Genomic DNA, 21,078 nt, shown 5'->3' on the forward strand with positions numbered 1-21,078 from the left:
TTATTTTTATTTTATATTAACCGTAAGTTTCGATATTAAATTTCCAACTAGTATCATTCAATAATAACTATGATTACAACTAACAATAATACGAAATCATGGTCATACAATTTTATTAAAAAGTATAACAGAAAAATCTATTCGAAATTTTATAATAAAATTATCACAATATTTGTAAAATTACTATTTTTATATGTAAATAGTATAGAGTTTACCAATACCTACTTGTTTCAAGAAAAAAAATTGATTTTTATTTCGTTCGAAAAATAGTTAAAAGAACTTAGAAAAACAGTTTCGTAACAATTGTCGAATCTTAAATATTATAGATTAACATTATTAATATTTACTTTGATCGAAATTCATTTTTTTTCCTTTTGGCTCCTTAAATAGTGATTAATACTACGTAAATTTTATAGGTTTTAGAATTTCGGTAGATGTATTAAATATTCACTACGTTTAAGTAAAAATCGTAATAATATCGTTTTTGAATGCACTTGATATTATGAGTCAAATATTCCTATATTATGAAATAAAATAAAAATTAAGCAACATGATAACTAATATTGTCATTTCACACAAACACAAACTGCATGTATATTAATCTTTCAGTAATTATAATTGGTAAAAATGATCCAAATAATAAGTTTGAGAAACACTAAATCCAATATTATATCTATTTTATATTATTGTAAAGCTATTTTTAAAGACTTTTATCTTTAGTATTACAATTTTAACATCTAACTAGAAAAATACTTGTTCAAATTTTGAATTAATTTCACATAAATAATTATCCATTAAATAATTTAAAGTAAAAAAGAGAATTCTCAACCGAAAAACAGAAGTATGCATCGTTACATTACAATCCTTAAATAGTATATTATTTAAAGTTATCAGAATAAATCGATTATAAAATTAAAAATTTGAGTGCAAATATGTTCGTTTAATTATCGTATGTATTTGTGTGTAAATTATTTACAGTGCGTTCCTACGATGGTAGCACCGTACTAACTACAACTAAAATATAATAAAATAATAAAAGAGTGGACGAATTATTATTATTATTATAGTACTGAGTGTCGTCTCTCAGTTTGAGTTTCCCGAAATTGGTTGGCATCAGTTTTGCTAAGTAAGTCGTAAAATATACCCACAGCCATGTCCACCCACCTACTTGAACCACATGTCAGTGATCTATTATAGAGTTTACCCAAAAACTGTTTTTACCACGACTATAGTAGTGAATAAAAATAAAAATCGAATATAAGTTACAAGTAGCAGTATATTCAACGTATACGAATATAATTATATTTTAAAATATTTTCTAATTAATCGTACAAACGATAATATTATAGTACGTGACTGTTGACTAACAGTTATGCACTTTTGGGCAGCTAATATAATTCAAATAATATAATAATAGCTACTATACGCAAAATAAAACAATACAGTTATTGTTTTCCTATTTTTTCATGTAAATAAAATATTGATGATTTTCTTGAAATTTGAAATATTCATAATAAATTATATGAAATGTATTCACTATAAAAGATTATAATAAACATATTTTAATTTAATACTAAATAAACAAGATTAATTAAAATATTTAAAAAAAATTGTCTTTCGGATTTATCTACTAACGGTGCACCGGATAAATATTTAATTTTTATGGATACAGAAAACTATGATTAGTTTCGCCAAATCAGAATATTGATAAAAACTCAATATAATATGAAATGTATCTGACCTAGTTTATGATACAACACATTCGTCCTATGAACTAAAATGGAAATTTCATAAGTAAAATAGATTTATTGAAATTGCTCTACTTCCGATCTGAACACATCCGGTGTATCCCAGTGTGGTATAAAATAACAAACTATTTTAGAATAACATTTTTTTCTAAAGAAATAAAATTATTATTATTCAGTAACGGTTGACTTGATTCCATTTAAACTTGTTGCTGTTTATTTTTTTTTACTCCCACGGATTTTTGATCTAAGTGCAACACAGTTATATATAGTATATACATATTTATTATTTTAAGTAGTTTTATATTTATTTTTTTTTATTTCCCAGTGTTTAATAAATTCCTTGTTTTGAATAATTCATGTAGTATATCTTCCATAGAATGTAATTAAAAAATAAAAATAAATTAAGTAAGAAATTACTTTATGTTTACATAACATACGCATAGTATGATGTTTTCGTTCTATAAATGTACTACAATGCAATCAATATATGTTCATCGGAATCTATTTTGTAGTGTTATTTAATGAGAACGACCTGACCTTTAATCAAATATAAAGTTAAAAATATTATGTAGAATAGTTAACTTCAACATGTGAGTTGTAACCAAGTTTTAAATAACTATATATTTTTAATAATATATTACATTTGATTGCACTAATCAAATAAAATCAATATTACTACAATAATATATTAATTAAAAAATATTCCTTTTTCAATCATATAACTATAGTACTATTAATAAATCAATTTTGTTTGTTCAAATATATGAGACACAATAAGTAGGCCACAAAATTATTTAATATATGGGTTTTTACTAAAATGTATTGCGAGTCCATTCAAAATGTCGACTACTCCGTTTCTAAGGTACTTATTTAAAAAGAATAATAAAGATTTTAAAACTATTATACTTTACATAGGTACTTGCAATTTATTTTAAAATAAAATTATTAATAATTGCCTACGGCAAGAAATATATTCTATTAAATATTAAATATATTCATAGCTATAAGTTTGACAGTTTGACAATTCACTATAATATTAAAGCTAATAGCAAGAAATTAATTTTCAGAATTCAAATATGCATATATAATATGTTGTACGTTAGTTTAAAACACATCCGAGTTAGCTCTGAATACCTATTTAGATAGTATAAAATTGTATCCATATGAATGCATGTCTATTCAATAACTGTTAAATTTTGGTTAATTAAATTCAAACAATTAATTAGTGCATATAACTGGTAGTATAATATACCATTAATATATTCTGTCATAAAAAGCCATTTGTAAACACTTTTTTTCATTTCTTTTTAAGTGTATAACGTTATCATTCATGCAGAAATATTTCCACCTTGAGATTTTTTTTTTTTTAATTTTTATTTAACACTTAAATATTAAAAGTTATCACATAAAACACTTTCCATTATAGTCAATCAGCTTTATAAACATGTTGTATATGTGGTTTTCAGTCAAATACTTCACCTACTCTTGAAAAACTAAACATTCATATTATATTTAATAGTTTAAGTAAAGTTCTCAAGAGTTGATAAGATAACTTCACTATTTCCTTCAACATTAAACGACTAAAAATTTACTGTTTTCATATCGGATTTAAGCAAATAGCAAGACATTATAACTACTACTACTACTACTACTACTACTACTACAAAAAAATACAGAAAATAATAAATTTGCGTGGAAACCTTTTATATTAAAATAAAGCAAACACTAAATTCAAGTATACTTATCCATATATCGTATCGTCGCTTACCCTGTCACAACCATCACACACCTCACTACCAATAACTTAACAAAAATGGGAACATTTCTCTCAGTCGCCATGACGGTGGTGTTTTATTACAATCATAATTGTGTGGTTCCGTCATATTTCCTTAATTGTCCTGTCCTATACAAATAATTTAAATTGTTAAAACGTTATTTTTACTAATTATACTATTCAGGTTTTATAAAATATTTATAAATTACTGTGTTAAGTCTACGACACACTTCTGTCGATTCGAGTTTTATTTAAGTATACTTACTCGAAACTTCACACGCTGTTTTATATTATACAGTTTTTAAACTGAATATTTTGATGTTTAAAAAAAAAAATGTAAAATGTATTAAAATATTAATTATGCATTCTGTGAATTGAAATAAATTTCAACTTCTCGAGTTATGTTCTCATTAAGGCTAATATTCAAAAATCAAAAGAAAATATTTTGGCAGTAATATGATTCTCAAAGTGAGTTTATTCTAAAAAGTTGGGTAAAAAAAAGTCCTTATGGAATAAAATATCAGTCTACTCCAAGAATAAGATAATAATGAAACGTTGAAACGTTATAAATGAAAAGAATTCGTTATGTTCAGAAAATGTTCGCACACTAACCTTACACGAGCTGAAACGATGGATAAATAGTAAAAGGAAAAAATGTAAAACGTATCGCCAAACTGTGTGTATATAGAGTATACGTATATTATATAAGACCGTAATAAGTATTCAAACATTCTTACGCATATTTTATTGTAATGTGTTTTTTATTTTTTTTTTTTTTGTTCGATAACAATTCGAAGAGCTGTAAATTTCGGATAAAGGACTAATGATTAACATACTTTTACGCCAAAAGGGATGTCGAACGAACGAACGGATAAAGCCTCAATACGAATATAATAATACTCGGGAACCTACAGCCTCTAATAGTGGGCAAAAAATGGTGATGTAAAAAAGAGGAAAATATTGAAATGAAAAGGGAAAAAATACGGTTCGAAAATATAATATATTGATAAGGGGAAATGTAAAAGACCGTGGTTTAGCGATCGCGAATAAGAAAAACGGAAAAGAAAAGAAATCGGTGAACGAGCCGCGATTACAAGTCGTGGAAGATGATGATTTGTCGGCGAAGTAAAAGTGCATAATACTGTCTATCACTGTAATATATATATATATATATATATATATAAGTATATAAGCATAGGCAAGTTGGTACTCGTCGGAGGAGGAATCTTTTGGGATTACTTCTCTATTCAGACCGTACACGCTCAAAAATAACTCAACATTTGCCTCGCCTTATATTAATAATGCGGTTCTAGTGCTTTTGAATCGAGACATTATCAATGCACTTGTTTTATTCATGATATTATATTCGATAGCGGAAGGTTCACGCGTACAACCGGCGCGCTATTATTAAACTACACGACAACAGTGTGTGTGTGTGTTAAAATCATAATAATATACATTTATACATTAAATTATTATAATTCATAGTTGTATAATACCTATCTGACCAATTAAAAACGTTAAACCGTCACCGTCGTCCGTCGGCGTACGGTTACACGTCAAAACCGTATATTATTTATAAAATGTTCAGGCGTACGTATTTCTGGCAACTGAAATGCTACCGTCATTTTAATAAAAGCAGAAAAATAATGATCCATAAATATTTTTATAACATTTTTAAAACGTTATTTAGTATTTTGCGTTCTATAATATTTTAAAAACGTCTAATAAATTAATAAGTTTAAGAATAAAAAAATAATAATAATAATAAAATAATATAAGTTTACACGCAAAACACTTAAATATTACTACCCCAGTCAACTTTTGTATTTTTTAAATAAATGTTTTTATTTAAAGCACTTCAACAATAACACTAGTTTCTTAACTTTTTTATAATTTGTATTAGTTTCATAATCCAAGGCAGTATATTTCTATGAATGTTTTAATATAACGTTATAAAAAAGCCTATTTTGGTTTAATGGTTTTTCATTTATATGTATTTTTTTTTTTTAGAAGAGTTGAGATGTGTAGCATAATCGAATAAATATATACACTACTACTTAACACGTTTTCTTATCTAAATAACCAAACTATAAAGTTTAAAAAATGAAAATAAAAATGCTGTTTTTCCAATCATTACACGTTTTCTTCATATTTCTATAAAAATATTTAACTATATAATATAGAATCAAAAATATGAGATACCTTGAAAGAATAGATAAAACTGGGTTCATTCATTTATTGTAAAAATATAGGTAGATAAAATAAGCCATTATAATAAATTTATAAATTATTAGTAATTACTTAAAATTATAATATTAAATAATAAAACTTTTTATTTTCAAACAAACTAAAAATTTATAAAAAAAAAAATCCATAAATTACACTTATACAAGTGTATAATATATAACGATATATGTTATATTATGTAAGTTTTAATAGTACCTATCCGTAATATTACTGTAGTTTTTTTAAGCTTAAAAATTAATTTTTCGTACGTAAAAAAACATATTTTGAAAGTATAATGTTCGTTTTAGTACCTATCCCCCAACACATGTTGTGTTTTAATATATTGTTTTTAAGACTCGTTTTTATTCAAGACTGTTGCCTATTTCTCTTGCCAAAACTGAGCAATTTTAGCAGGTCGTGTCAACCGAGTCGAATCATTTCACTCGATTTCACTCGCACACACACACATCCATCCATACATATATACATACATACAAACATACATACATGCATACATACGTACATGCATACATACGTACGTACGGATATTACGCGCGTGCTTGTGTGAAATCGATCGCTAGTGCGGTACATATTATTATGGTTCGTCTTTAACGCAAATCGACGACATGTATTTTGCACACGGCACACCATGTACGTCTATATTATAGTATTATTATATATATCAAATACGACGGCTCGTTTTGCACGCTCTCGATATTCTATTTTTTACTGTCGTACGAACAATCATGGAAAACCGAAAAATCGAAATTTCCGTACGAGTGCGTATATAGTGTACCGAGTGCATCACCAACGTTTGGCAGAGTCGCACGTAATTTCAATGTATAAAACCGTCAGAGTTTCCCGAAACACTGACACTATACGGCTGCTATAATATTATCCCCTTTTGCAGCATGTGAGCTGTTCTGCGAATCGAATATGCGTCGTGCAATCAGCCAGGTCGAGAATGGTATTAGAGTGGATCGCTATTATTTCCTGACTGTCGACTGCGTCGTTATCTCTGGCAACTTTGTTGTATTGCCGGACGTCGTGTATTACGTTTGCTGAGTACAAATACGTGTCCCGAAAATCGTATGCACTTAGCGTTTGGACTTAAAATATTTGTAAATAACTAAAAATTTAAAATAAATGTTAATGTGTTCAAAAACTAAAGACAGATTCTTTTTTTTCTGAATACAAAATTAAATACAGTCGATTCTTATTATGCCGAACATTGCTATCTCAAACTACATTGAAATACCCTTGAAACTTCCATTGCATTACAGAGTTTTGCTCTCGATAACTCGAAATAAAATTAATCATTTATCGTTATATCGAGTACACAAATAATATCAAGTTATTCAGTATAGTTATTGTGATTTCACGTGTTGGTAGTCAATATTTGTAGTTATTCGTCCGATATAGTGATATGAAAAATAAGCGTAAATTAAAATTTGTCCTTACAATTCATTTTTTACATTTTTACACAGACAAAAGGAATGTTAAACAAACCTTAATGACAGATTAAAAAAAAAAAATATATTTATTCATTATTGTCGTTTATATTTTGTATGCATGTAGTATTAGACAACTATTAGAACTTTAAGTATTCAAATTATGTATTTTAAGAATTTAAATTATTTACCAATGTTTTAAATTTTTTAAGAATTCTAATAAAATTCGATACTTCAAAGTTTTGAAAATCCCGAAATTTTCCTGCTACCATTGACATTTGACATATCGAGAATATACTGCATATACGTCGTATTTCAAAATAAATTATACTTAAAATATGATAATGATAAAGAATAAAGATACGATAATTGTAAGAATTTTTTTCAAAAACTTTAATACTCTGGGGATAAATTGTGTTTACTGTTAAAATATTATCCAGTTCATCATGATATTATGAAATAAATGAAACTGTGTAACACTCAGTTTTGGAATACTTGAACAACAATAATACAGAGCATCAGTTAATACAAAAAACCATATTATGCAAACGAACGTGAAACATTGACACCGCCCTTACTACATTATGTCAACCGAAGATATGTAATAACGATTCCGGAGAATAATATTGAGCATAGTGTGACGGTCCTATGGATTGTTGTGACCTACCAAATCATTACACTACGTGCCACCATTATTTCTGGCAGCTGTTCTCGATGTGAAAAGAAATGTACATGTAATATTGTATGAAACGGCGTGGCGTCTTGCGATGTACGAGTATATTACTGTAGTCTGTAACAAACGCTTTCGCGTTTAATTCGTGTAAGTGTAAATGAGTCCGATACGTATGACAACATAATTTGAGTGCATTATTAAGTGCGTAATACCGGACCTTATATTTTTGATCCTAAAAAAAAAATAAGCAATGTGAGATCTATATTCGTTCAATAAAAGTCATAATATGACTGAATTACCTACATGAAAAAAAAATAAATAAATGATAATTAAATTCAAACAAATGTCTAATATTAAAATTTAATATATATTATTATCGGTAATAATTATTAATTGAGGAATGACTCGTTTATCGTTTGGCTTCGTGAACTATTTATAAAATATCGTATCCGTGTAACACGATATTATGTCGTAATATGATATAATATATCTATATGTATGTAATTCCGTTACAGTATGTATACAATATTGTAGCTCAAAATTATTTATTTATTTATTTTTTGTATTTACATTCGTTCTAACCTTACCGTTTGAGAACATTTGTCGACGTCATTACATACTAACAATAAACACGACTTACTATGATAAGTTATTTTTTACTTAGCATGGCACCTGACCATATACGCTCTTGTAATTAACAACTAAGTTATTATCTATACATACTATTTACATGATTGCAGAAGCCATACATTTTAATATCAATATTGTCTTTGCCCCAAACTGTCAGATCATAAACGTTTTTGGCCCAAATATTAATCGTCCGAATTCACGCAATAAACGTTTGGCGTATTTTAGTAATTAAACAGTATCCTAATTCATCATCGATAAGGTATACACACGTGTTTACCTCGATCAACATGCTGGGTTAATCCGAACCTTATTAACGTTTTCTTTGATGTCAGTGCGTGCAATAAATTACATGTACAAGCACAATAGATAGGATACACACTTCAGCGATGGCTTTCACTTTATTGAAGAGTATGAGATAGCTAGTGTGCGATTATGAATAATTTAAAGTATTTCAAAAAAATAAAAAGTTAAAAAAGACTAATTTTTATTATTATTAATATATTAAGTTCTAAAATATTCGTTGGTTACTTTTTAATACGCTATTTTTTTAATCTACGAATTTCTCGGCAATATCACGTTCTGTGTTGTGTGTAATTCTAAAAGACTTTTACACTCGTCTAATGAAATTTTAGAATGGAATTATTTTTATTTTTCTTGATAGAGTATTTGAACAAAAGTCGAAAGTTTTTGGATTTTTATACAATTCTAATATAGTTTAAATGTAAATTCATAGGGCTTTTTTTATTAGTTCTTGATTTTTAATTAATTCATAGTTCTCAAGATATTATTTTAAAACAGTTTATGTTTAACTCTTATACTTAGAATGTAAATATATGACGTGATTTTTTCCACTAAGTTTAAATCGATCAGTAGCCATTATTATATTTCAAGGTTCCGTTTTAATCATTAATTTACGGGGCTTATAATTCATCTTTGCTGTGTTTATGACGTATCTTTGAACTTTCGAAAACTGGCTGAGTGAATTAATTTTAATGAACCTTAGTCTCTATCAATATTAAAACTATATACATTTCACTCCGCGCGTTTGAAACGTTTATGATACCTACGTATTTACGAATTGTCCGTTCTGAAGTCGCTACCCACGATATTATAATAAAATAATAATACGTATGTAAATACGTTTTGCGCTTATAAGGCTATTATTTATACATTAACAATTATTAGTTAGTATTAACATAAATACTCCTTAGATTTAACTTCTTCTCGCCTCGTTCTCATCGCAAACATCAGATGTTCATTGGTAATTATTTTAGTTGAATCCCTTCGTTTGAGACGAATTGTATCTTAAACATTAAATCACGTAATGTATACACTGTGTTATTATTATTATACTGTTATAAAGCTTTGTTTCGACTCAGCATTTTAAGTTTTTTTAATTATAAAAAAGTTATTTATATACTATTTTTATTTTCAATTCGACGTAATCAACAATTAAAATATGCGCTAAAAAAGTTCCCCTCTCCTCATTTATAAGCCAGTAAATTATGAAGTATTTAGTCAAAGAGATGTTTTTAACTTTAATTACGGAATAACTTCAAACTAGACACTTCTGAACATGTACTTTATGATCTCGTGTTAATAATTAAGTTTGACCAGATTTATAATAATTATTGTTGGCGCCATGAAATCTTTTGATAAACGTCACCTAGACAGCTGCCATCTGCCGTAGTGGCTCTGTCATTTTATCAGTAATTATTACAGATTCATAAATAATGTAATATATTATAGCAACTAAATATTGGTGAACAACAAATATCGATTTTGCTAAAATATTATTATAAATTATAATTTATAATATACGGTAATACGCTTTTAAAAATAATTATATTTATATTTTCATTATTTTATTTTTTCTCTAAACATTGAAATAATTTCAATCACACAAATTGATACTTTCGACGTGTTTTAATCTAGAAGACAAGTATTCACATCACACAGACAAGCTTAAGTTATATATATTATGCCTGAACCTTTAGACGTTAATAGTTTCCGTAATCCCCATTTTCGTTTAACTCGCAGAAAACAAAATGGAAAGCAAAAATGAATGGAAAAATTCCATAGTTTTCTTAGCACGTCTCTCAATATTTAATGAAAATAATAATGTTTAATTATGGTAGTCCGTTTTATGTTTGAAAATAATTTTGATTACAATTAATTACAAGTCATTAAATCTCAATACTGCAATGTTTCAAATTCTCTAATAAATGATTCTTTTGCACGAATGGATCTATAGATTTTTGTTATAGTATTGCGTAAAAAATAAAACACAACACAAATCTGAGAAATGAGACGATACCGCCGTTTAAGTAAGTTTGCGTTCGTTTCGTTACCTCAAAAAAGGACCGTTTGTCGGGTCCACCATGTTTCGTTTAAATTCTAAGTGATATTGCAATCAATATTCTTTTGAACCCTTATAATGTGCGCACTCGTTTGTATTGTTTGTGAGCCAGTGTAACATGCCAGTGGTTGAAAAGACTAAAGGCCGTCATGATAATATACTAATGTTTTCACGAAGGCGGCGGACATCTGACGAAAACGGTTGGTTCCGAAGAAAAATCTGTATCAACTCGGAGACGGTCATATTACAATTCTTAGAAAATAATGAGTGCTCACGAATTCCACTCGAGAGGTAATCCAGTGATTACGCGTAAACTTTTAAAGGCCACACAGAAACGTTTAAACGTAACCTCCCGTGAATAATACATTTGTGCGATAAAAGAAAATACTTTGTATGATACATTCCTGTTCCGTATAATAGGCAATAATTATTGAATAGGTGCGTTCTGTTAAATTGTATTGCGTCCAAACGAGAACAATTATAATGGCTTTGTTAATAATTCAATGTACAAACACATGTTATTATTATAATAACGACAACTTAAGGGAATTGGAGAACAATACTGAGTTCGATTAAACAGATAAGAATTATGGTGGGCGTATTATATCAGATCGTACGTGTATAATAACAGAGAAATCGAATCTGCTGAACAACAATTTTGTTTCGAAACTCGAGTGGAATCGAATTAAGTATTTCCCCACATCCCAAAACAAACTTACCTAACCGCCTCTATCACGCCACCAAACTTCAAGTTTCTTTTTCGTTTTAACGAAACAATGAAAAATATAATCACAATTTATTAGAGTGATAATTTTAATAATTTTAAAGTAATCATTATGTTTGGTTTTTTTTTTTTTATTATAATTATATAAATAAAGATACGCTTGCAAGATATTAAGAATGTTTAAAGTGGTAAAACAGAGTAAAAAAGAATTATGTTGTAAACCCAATAGAGTGCAAATATATTTATTCTAAACTGTAATGAATTCGTCATCATGTCGGGGAAAGAATAAAATCAATAAATATTAAAATACATTATTTTTAAATTTAATCTTGAATTTTCATGTAAAATCCGACTTATAAATTATTATAAACATCGAAGCTTGTACAAACGAAAGTATAAACAGAGTATGTATATAGTTTGTTATAAGTAGAAACAACTTATGTGTAGATATAGGTCAAAACAAAATTTTGTTCAATAATCAGGCGTACTTATTTTATAAAACATAATGTATTCTATTCTTGTAGAATATTATGATATAGGACTTATAAATAAAATAATATTTAAAAAAAATGAATAGAAAAAATCTGCTTGTCAAGTTTGTTGCTTATAAGTTATAAATCTTTTGATGCATTAGTTATTAATATATAGAACAATATATTGAATGCATTAACGTTTTTAACAGTTTTATAATAAAATATCCTTTTTTTTAAATAATTAAGTTTATTTCTCTAATAAACTAATAAAAAAACTTTCGTTTTTCAAAACTTTAAAAATGCAATTTATATAAATTATTTTATGTCAGGATTATTTAAATCTTTACTGAAATTTAACTATACTAAATAACAACTATTTTGTTCTTAGCGATCAAATTAAATCAGGTCTAACTCATTCTTATTATATAACTAATTTTTATCTTTTCGTGTTACATTATTAAATTATATCATGTACAAATCTTAACTTTAATGAACTCTAACAAAAATAAATCTGCCTACCTATGTAATTGTATTAAACAATAATATATTGTATGTTTGTTACTTAATTTAAAATGTTTATGTTTTGTGAGGAATAATTGTATGAATAACTTAAATTTTACACGATTGTAAATCCATTGACTAAAATATCTAAAAAAAAAAAAGTATTTCGTTTTAAATAAATTATATATATATTTTCAAAATATTAAATTTACCATTTGATGAGCCAGTCAAGAAGTATTTGTTAAACATTCAATACACAAAAGCAATTTTTGTATTTCTATAATTTAATTGCTGTTTAATGAGATTGAAAAAAGTTGAACCAGTATTATCTCTATTAAGAGACTGAAAATTCTCTCGCTAGGCGATTACCTTAACGCAAATTAATAATGTATTAGTTTTTAAAAATCGTAAATCAATAATAAATCATTGTTTTCATAAAATGAATTCCATCGAGTTTAATTCTCTTCAAATATGATTTTTATAAAAACGAATCAGCTGTTTAGTTCATAATATATGTATTTATTACAATATACACGCCATGTAAAATTGTACAATATTATTTGTATAAATATTATAATTACGTCATAAAACAACATGAACATTTTAAGCTACAAATATATACTTCAAAAAGAGTGATGAAAAAACTGATCCTATAAAAACCAAATACTTCATCATTCCGCTTAGGATTTAATAACGATTTACAATTATTAATATAAAATATGTTCTAGTAGAATTTTACGGATCAAACAATTCACGATTATTTAAGGTTCTAGGAATGAAACCATATTATATTATATGGCGTTTCAGTTCGAATAAAATAAATACAAATAATCGGAATTAAAGTAATTTGCAGTAGGTATTTGTTTTTATGTCAACCGGGGCACATGCAACGAGTGTTTTTCGCTTACAATTTGCATAACTATGATTTAAATTACAATATAAATGCCTTTGTATTTAAATTGTATCCGTTCGGCAAAATTGTCCAAACCGCGTGAACGGTTTATCTAAATTTGTTAATATGACGTATACCAGTCCGTAGGTATAGGGTAATAGACTTTGACCACACGACAACCGATTTTTATTAATAATTACTCGCAATTCATTTAAAGTAGACGATATGATAGTTATTTAAAAATTGCATACCATTTAAAATGTAAGTTTATACGTTCAGACGTTCTTTTTTTTTCACTGTGAAAAAATAAAACAATGCGCATTGCTGTTTATTTTGAATATAAATATAAAGAAAAATTTAATTTATAGTTTGATCGGTGTACATGGAATATAATATGTTTTAAAATATTTATAACACGTGTTTAATTCAGGTACATTGAGTTAAAAATGCTTTGATGATAATCGCAAATATTCATGAGTGATGTTCACTTGAAACGTTTTGCACTAAAACGCAAGTGTTTAAATGTCCGTACAAATTCGTTGCAATCAGATAAAATTTTCGTGAGTAGTATATTCGATTATAAGTATAGAAATGTAATTTATTCTCTGGCATTTAAATATTCTCACACATTCATATTTAAAATTTGTATTCGATTTTTCGACGAATTTATTTCAATGATTGTACAGGGTTTAATTTGAAAAATTATTAACTACGATACTCTCGAAATCGATTACAAAACAGTTATATCGCGTAAAATATAATAATGATGGTGGTGGAAAGATATAATAATAGAATTTGGAAACTCATTACTATGGAAAACGTATTAAATTGTGTGAAATGTCTGCGCCGAGGTGAAATGACTATAATAGCATTATAAAATATCCGTGATAATATTATACTATATATGTATATCACCATATCGTTGTATGTGTAGTCGTGCATTAAAATGCATAATACAACCTACGTACTGTATATGTCACGAGACTACGCGATGTTATCGGGCGGCCTAATTATTTTCTTTGATTTTTTTGTTTAAATATTTCTCGAAATATAATATACTCGCATAAAAAAATCATATGCATCAGTGCAACACAGTACAATGGTAGGGCAAACACTTGTTGAATATCCCTCGCCCACGCCCTCGCCCGACTGGCGCTTGTCTAATTAATATTTTCTTCAGACAGTGACACAAACTTTCATTTTGACTCGACGACATATTATATAAAGATATATATATGTGTGTGTGTGTGTGTGTGTGTGTACGATATGTATAAGTATATTATCATTTATGTATACGATGCGTGCATAATACTGCAAGCGTATTTCATAAATTATTTAAAGAACTACCGGAAAAGCCAAACTTGATAGCAGCTATTATAATACATTATTATCTAATGGACTGCAGATTTATAACGAGTAACGGAATATACATACTGTGCATACACGAATATACCAAATGTATATATATATATATATAAATTAGCTAATTAACCGTTTATATTATTATGTTACGAATATTTTTCATCGGCATCACGATAGTTATTAAGTTATTATTATATTGCAGACATGGTGACCTAGTAATCCTTGAATGAGATATATTATTATAAAAATCGTTTCTGTGCATAGCGTTATAATAGTTAGGCGATTATCGAAACGAAAAGACGATACGCCAAAACGATTTGACGTGAAACGCGGTACTCGTCTTTTAAATGTGAAAATATTCACTGTCTTAAAACGACGAGCGTCCTCGCCGGAGAAACTGTTTAAAAATAGCGTTTGAAAATACTGACCGCGTTTGACTGCAAAACACTCGTCTTGATGGACGTAATAATGCTTTAAAAAACTGTTGTCTCCGGTTTACGAATGAATTTTAATTTTACATATAATTTGTATTATTAGATACTTGGTATTTGTTAAGTTTAACGAATAATCGTAAAACTGCATAAATTCTTTGAGTGATCATCGCGTTTTTTGATACCAAACAAGCCAAGCAGTATTATCGAAAACTCGCTATTAAAACAATATGGAGACGTTGACCGTTTTGACCTTTTATTATAGTTCCATAATCAACTTAATATTACTTCGGTAACCCTTTTCTCAACCTACTGACCAATTACCCCATACCCTTACAGGTTATAAGTAAAAGTGTTAAAACTTATTACAAAAAGTAATACAGATTTTTTTCTCGAATCAAAATTTTCTTATATAAGCCGTATGTACTTCGTTGTTTCACAAGAATCGTGTTTTTACCTCTTTTTTGAGTTAAAACAATAAAAGGATATTTTGGTCAAAATTAAAAGAATAATTATTCATTTTGGGTGACTGCAAGTTCACCACAAGATTAGCAACACCTAACCGGTTCACATGTATGTGTGGATTAATCATACTTCAAGTATAATAACTGTCCATCGTGTTCAATTGTTTTTTTTTATTATTATTTTTAAACATAATAAAACATGTCGGATAAAAATATTGTAGAAGTACATAACAATTTATTATTTAACGCTATTTTCAAAAAAGCTGTAAAAACTACTCGCCACGCTTACGATGAGTTATTCAACATAAGTATTAGATAGTTATATAATATTGATAATTATTAACAGTAAAATAGTAGTGTACAGCGTATACTAGTACTGAAGTTTCATATATGACTCGAGCAAGTACCGTATACAGACCAAATGCGTCACAAAGGGAAAAAAATCAACAATATTCTCAAATAATGACGTTAAATTAACGCATATACACTATTGCACTATACACACGGACATTGTAAACAATATTATATTATTATATACCCGGAAAAGGAATTTACAGTGAAAATTTAGATGGAGAACACAAGAGAGAAGAAATAATGCCAACGAAAAAAAAAACAGTAGATAAAGCTTATTAAAAATATATATCAGGGAAACATCATACGAATATACTTAAAATCATTGAAACAAACAATTAATTGTACTTGCGTATCGATTTTTTTATTTTTCCTTTCCATTTAAATGCTCAAAGAATGGGAAGTCGTTCTAACGCGTTTTCACCCTCCCGCATGTTATGCCGATCTAGACAGCGGAAAAAGTTGCCAAAAGAAAAAATAACACATTTTTTCATCCCCCCACGTTTTATGAGATTAGATTATATTTAATGAAGCATATTATATATTTGTGTTCGTTTTGTTTTAATGCACGCCCATAAACATTGATATGAATAACAGATGAGATATTCAAGACTAAAATATAACCCTTATAAATATTATGTGTGTTTGCATATTAAATAGTTGTACAACACATTATTTATAATATATCATATTTTATGAATACTGAAATTTGAGTACAATGTATTTTTTTATTTTTCTCAAAAGTAAACAACCTTAGAAAAAAAATCAAACAAAATACAAATATCAAAATATATTTCAAAAGTCACATAATATAAATACGATTAATATTTTTCTATGATTTTTTTTTTTTTTAATTACAATGAAATATTTTTTATTATTTATAGTTGAAATAAATAATTCTTGGATTTAGGTAGATAATTTATAGTTATTTTTATTTTCCAACCAAAATAATACGTTCAGAAGTTTAAATCATTGGGAAAATATCTTACATTAACAAAATTCTTATCACTCGTCACACATAATTTATAAGTTATAACATTAGATTAATATTATAAAACTGAAAAATGTTTAAAAATAAATAAAATAATAATCTAAAATTCAGAGGTATTTAATCCAACTATAAATATTGATTTAACTTAAAAAATGTTTTTAATCTTTTCGAATCATGATCACAGTGTGTATTTCTTACAGGATGGGCTTCGGAGAAGAATGGACAAGTTGAAGAGTTCGATCGAAGAAGCCAATTTGGCCGTCGATAAAGAGAGAGAGAAGAACGTCAGTCTTTTGCACACAATTTTTCCACCAAATATCGCCAAAAGGCTTTGGCTCGGTAAATACTAGAATAGTTTGTCATTTTCATATTTTCTTGTTTATAATTAGTTAATTTAGCATCTGCCCAAACCTTACCCTCTTTTAGAAAAAAAGAAAAATCATAATCATAAACCTTTTATGTTGTTCACTTTGATATACAATACTACTTTTGTTTATGCTTCAAAAGTATTTGTTTTATATATTTCAATACTTAAATAGTATTTAGAATACATTTTATATTAAGTATTTTAAATTTATTATTAATACTGTCTGGGCTTATAAGTTTTGAAAAATCAAATACATTTAAAAATCAAAAGAAATATTTGTCATAAAATTTAATATAAGACTCTTTAAAAGATTTTAATCTATTTAAAAAAAATTTCTCCTGAAAAGTTGAATTAATTTTTATGGCCGTTTGAAGCAAGCATTTTTATGATTTTCGATATTTGTCCGTATAATATTTATTTATAATCAAACAATTTTCTTTGTTTTTTGTAATCGAAAAACAAATAATTGAAAATATTTGAAACTTTTACCAAATATTTATATTGTGACTGATTTTCTATACACGGTAAAATTTTAAAATATTTTAATTCGTTTTAAAACGTTAATAAATGAAAAACTATTTTCTGTAAATATGGATTAAAAATTAATTTCCAAGTTGAAATTCTCGTAAATGTAATGAGAAATGTCGAATACGTCTTTTTTTATATGTATAATAATCATTGAAATACATTTTTTTTTTTGCATATGAAGTTTAAATTTTTTAAATTCTCCAAAATCTCGAAAATTTAAAAATTACAAGTATTTTTTAGAATAAAAAATATATGAAATATTAAATTTTGAATGCTGTAGTATGAAATGTAAATACAACGTTACATATAAATAGTCTATAATAGAAATCAAAAATTTAATAAAATATACAAGCTCAATTATTTGTTATACATATTAAGAGCTTAAATATGAACAAAATTATTACATATTTTAACGGTGAATTAGTGATATTAGTTATTGTGTTATAGTTCAAAAAACATTATTCGTAAATACATAAAACTTATATATATATCATACATTTTACTATATATAGTGAAAATTTAGATTAATTTTAAGACATTATCAGTGTATACTATGAATATTTTTACACTATTTTGTAACATTTACAGTAAGGTATTAGTAACTCAAAAGTTAATAACAATAGTAATATAGTAAAAATATGATTAATAGAATTTTTTCAAAACATTTAATGTTACTAAAAGTGAAATAAAAAACTTTAATAGCTATATCGAAAAACATATCATGAAATATACTTAATGATATTGGCTGACCGCAGTCCATTCACATTCACATTCAAATTTAACACACCCATTATAGTGATGCACTTCATGTACAGCAGAGCAATACCAACTTGTCTACTATTTGTTTGTTTTCATTTTTCAGTTCAAAATTAAGTCTATAATAAAAAGTTTTAATGATACTTAAATAAGACATTACAAATTTTAATTAGTAACAAAATTAATATTTTTAACTACTTTTATAATTAAAAAGTATTTAAAATACTTTCTGAATGAATTCATGTGTGCCTTATTTAATTATAACATTTTAAGTGTTTTTTATACCCCTTTTTTTGCCAAATATTATAATATATATATATTACTTCTATGACAAGTTGTTTCTGATCAATAATGGGTTAAGTGTATTGATTTTGGGTTGGGGTGACATTTAATACATTAGGAACATATTATAATATATTAAATAAATAATAGTATATTTATTTAAAATCATAGATAAAACTATAGATATATTATAAGTATCTAATTATTATAAATACACAGAAATGGTGTGGATTAAAATATATATATTTTATTGTACTTTTTATAAAACAATACAGATACAAATACTAAAATATTATGTTATTATAGTTATACATGCATATAGTTAAATATACTTACGTTGTATAATATAATTTGTAAATTTTAATGCCACACATGTGCAATGTTATTTTTAACGCATTGATGATAGTGTTATAGTTTTTAGCTTTGTTAAACGTAATATTTTATATAATTTCGATGAAAGAAATGTAATTCCAAACAATTTTAAATCCAATAAAAACTCTCTGAATTCAAACGCTTCCGTTCTCTATAACAAATATACGAGACAAGGAATTAGATTAATATAAATTAAATTAAATTGTCTTTAAAATTTTCTAAGATGTATTCTTGAAATTTATAAAAACAGATGACTTTCAATATAAATTAATATACTATCGTCGTTCAAAACGAAGTAATAAAATATGCAAGACATGTATGAAACATTAAAGCGACGATATATATTATACATTACATACATTATGTAAACAAATTTATTATTAAATAAAATTATCCTTCATTATTTTATTGCAATACACATGAATATGTCAAGACATATTAACATTTAAAACATGGCGTCATTCGTGACCTACAATGTTTACTAGTATTATAATGACACTAGTAAATATTTCTTATATAATTATTATAAATTATTTTTATTTACATACAATTTAAAACCACACAAGATATAGACATTAAATATTAATTATGAATATTATTAATATTAAATAACTATATTTAGTTAAGTTATTATAAATTTACTTATGCCATGTATTATTTTTCAAGCACGCTGCATTTGAGCCACGACGTTTATCTTAACAATTATATATTAAAAATATAAATATTATGTTTTGCTATTCAAATAGTAAATGAAGTATACCTTTAGGAGTTAAATATCATTTAAATGTTTCACAAAATGCGTTATGTAAGAATAATATTATGTGTTGACTCTACTTCAATCTGTTCGTATTATTCATATGTAACAAAGTACTTAAGTACATGACAACCTAATACAAAAATATATACTTTACTATGCTAAGTCTGAGATTTCAACTCAAATGTTTTTCTTTGTTGGTTTAAGAATTTATACAAGCATTTGGTACATTTTCTTAGTACTTCTTAAGATGCTAGAGGTTTTTTCTATCTAATATATTTCAATATTTCAATATTGTTCAAATATGATGACACGGCGACCTGCATAGACAATTTAGCTACACTCCGGTCTTGGGAGTATTGTTATAATATCACATAACAATATGTTTATAGATTTTTCAATTATTTTATCAAACTATAGTACATTTATTATATTGAAATAAATGTGAAATTAAAAAAAAAAAATCATAATTTATTTTATAAAGATTACACTTTGCTTAGCCTGAGATATCAATTTAATGCAGTATATGTTTTAAGAAATGTCACATTCATAAATGCATTGATAAATAGATATTTTTAAATCTAGAATAATTCGTTATTGTTACGGTTTAATTATAAGTTCATTTTTAGTCAAGTTTATATTTTAAAATAATATAATAAATAAAGTACAACATTAATACTGTAAAAAAACGTAAAAATTATAATTTAATCATTAATCATGTACGCTAGTCCTTAGAAAACACGTGGGTATTCAAATAAAGTATTATTTGATATTAAACGTTATGAGATCATATAACTACGAATAAAACAATATTAAAAGTAGTTGTATCGAATACAATTTTTTGGGAATATTTTATTTAAGAATTGAATAATATAGATACTGCTTAATGCTAAACATTGTTTGTTGACCATCAAATTAAAAAAAAAATAGAAAAGGTAGGCAAGTGAGTACCGCTTTGCTGTGCAT

The 21,078-nt window shown here is 26.3% G+C and overlaps 1 protein-coding gene across 2 annotated transcripts in view; it reads left to right on the top strand.

The window, feature by feature from the left end:
* The window catches only part of LOC113556210 (head-specific guanylate cyclase), a 238,113-nt gene that overhangs the window by 161,723 nt on the left and 55,312 nt on the right, over positions 1 to 21,078 (top strand). For both annotated transcript variants that reach the window (XM_026961037.1, XM_026961029.1), the window contains exon 10: positions 17,254 to 17,392. In XM_026961037.1, the coding sequence (XP_026816838.1) occupies positions 17,254 to 17,392 (139 nt within the window). The remainder of the gene's footprint in view (positions 1 to 17,253; positions 17,393 to 21,078) is intronic.

Source organism: Rhopalosiphum maidis, chromosome 4 (assembly GCF_003676215.2).
Source record: "Rhopalosiphum maidis isolate BTI-1 chromosome 4, ASM367621v3, whole genome shotgun sequence".
Classification (NCBI taxonomy): domain Eukaryota; kingdom Metazoa; phylum Arthropoda; class Insecta; order Hemiptera; family Aphididae; genus Rhopalosiphum; species Rhopalosiphum maidis.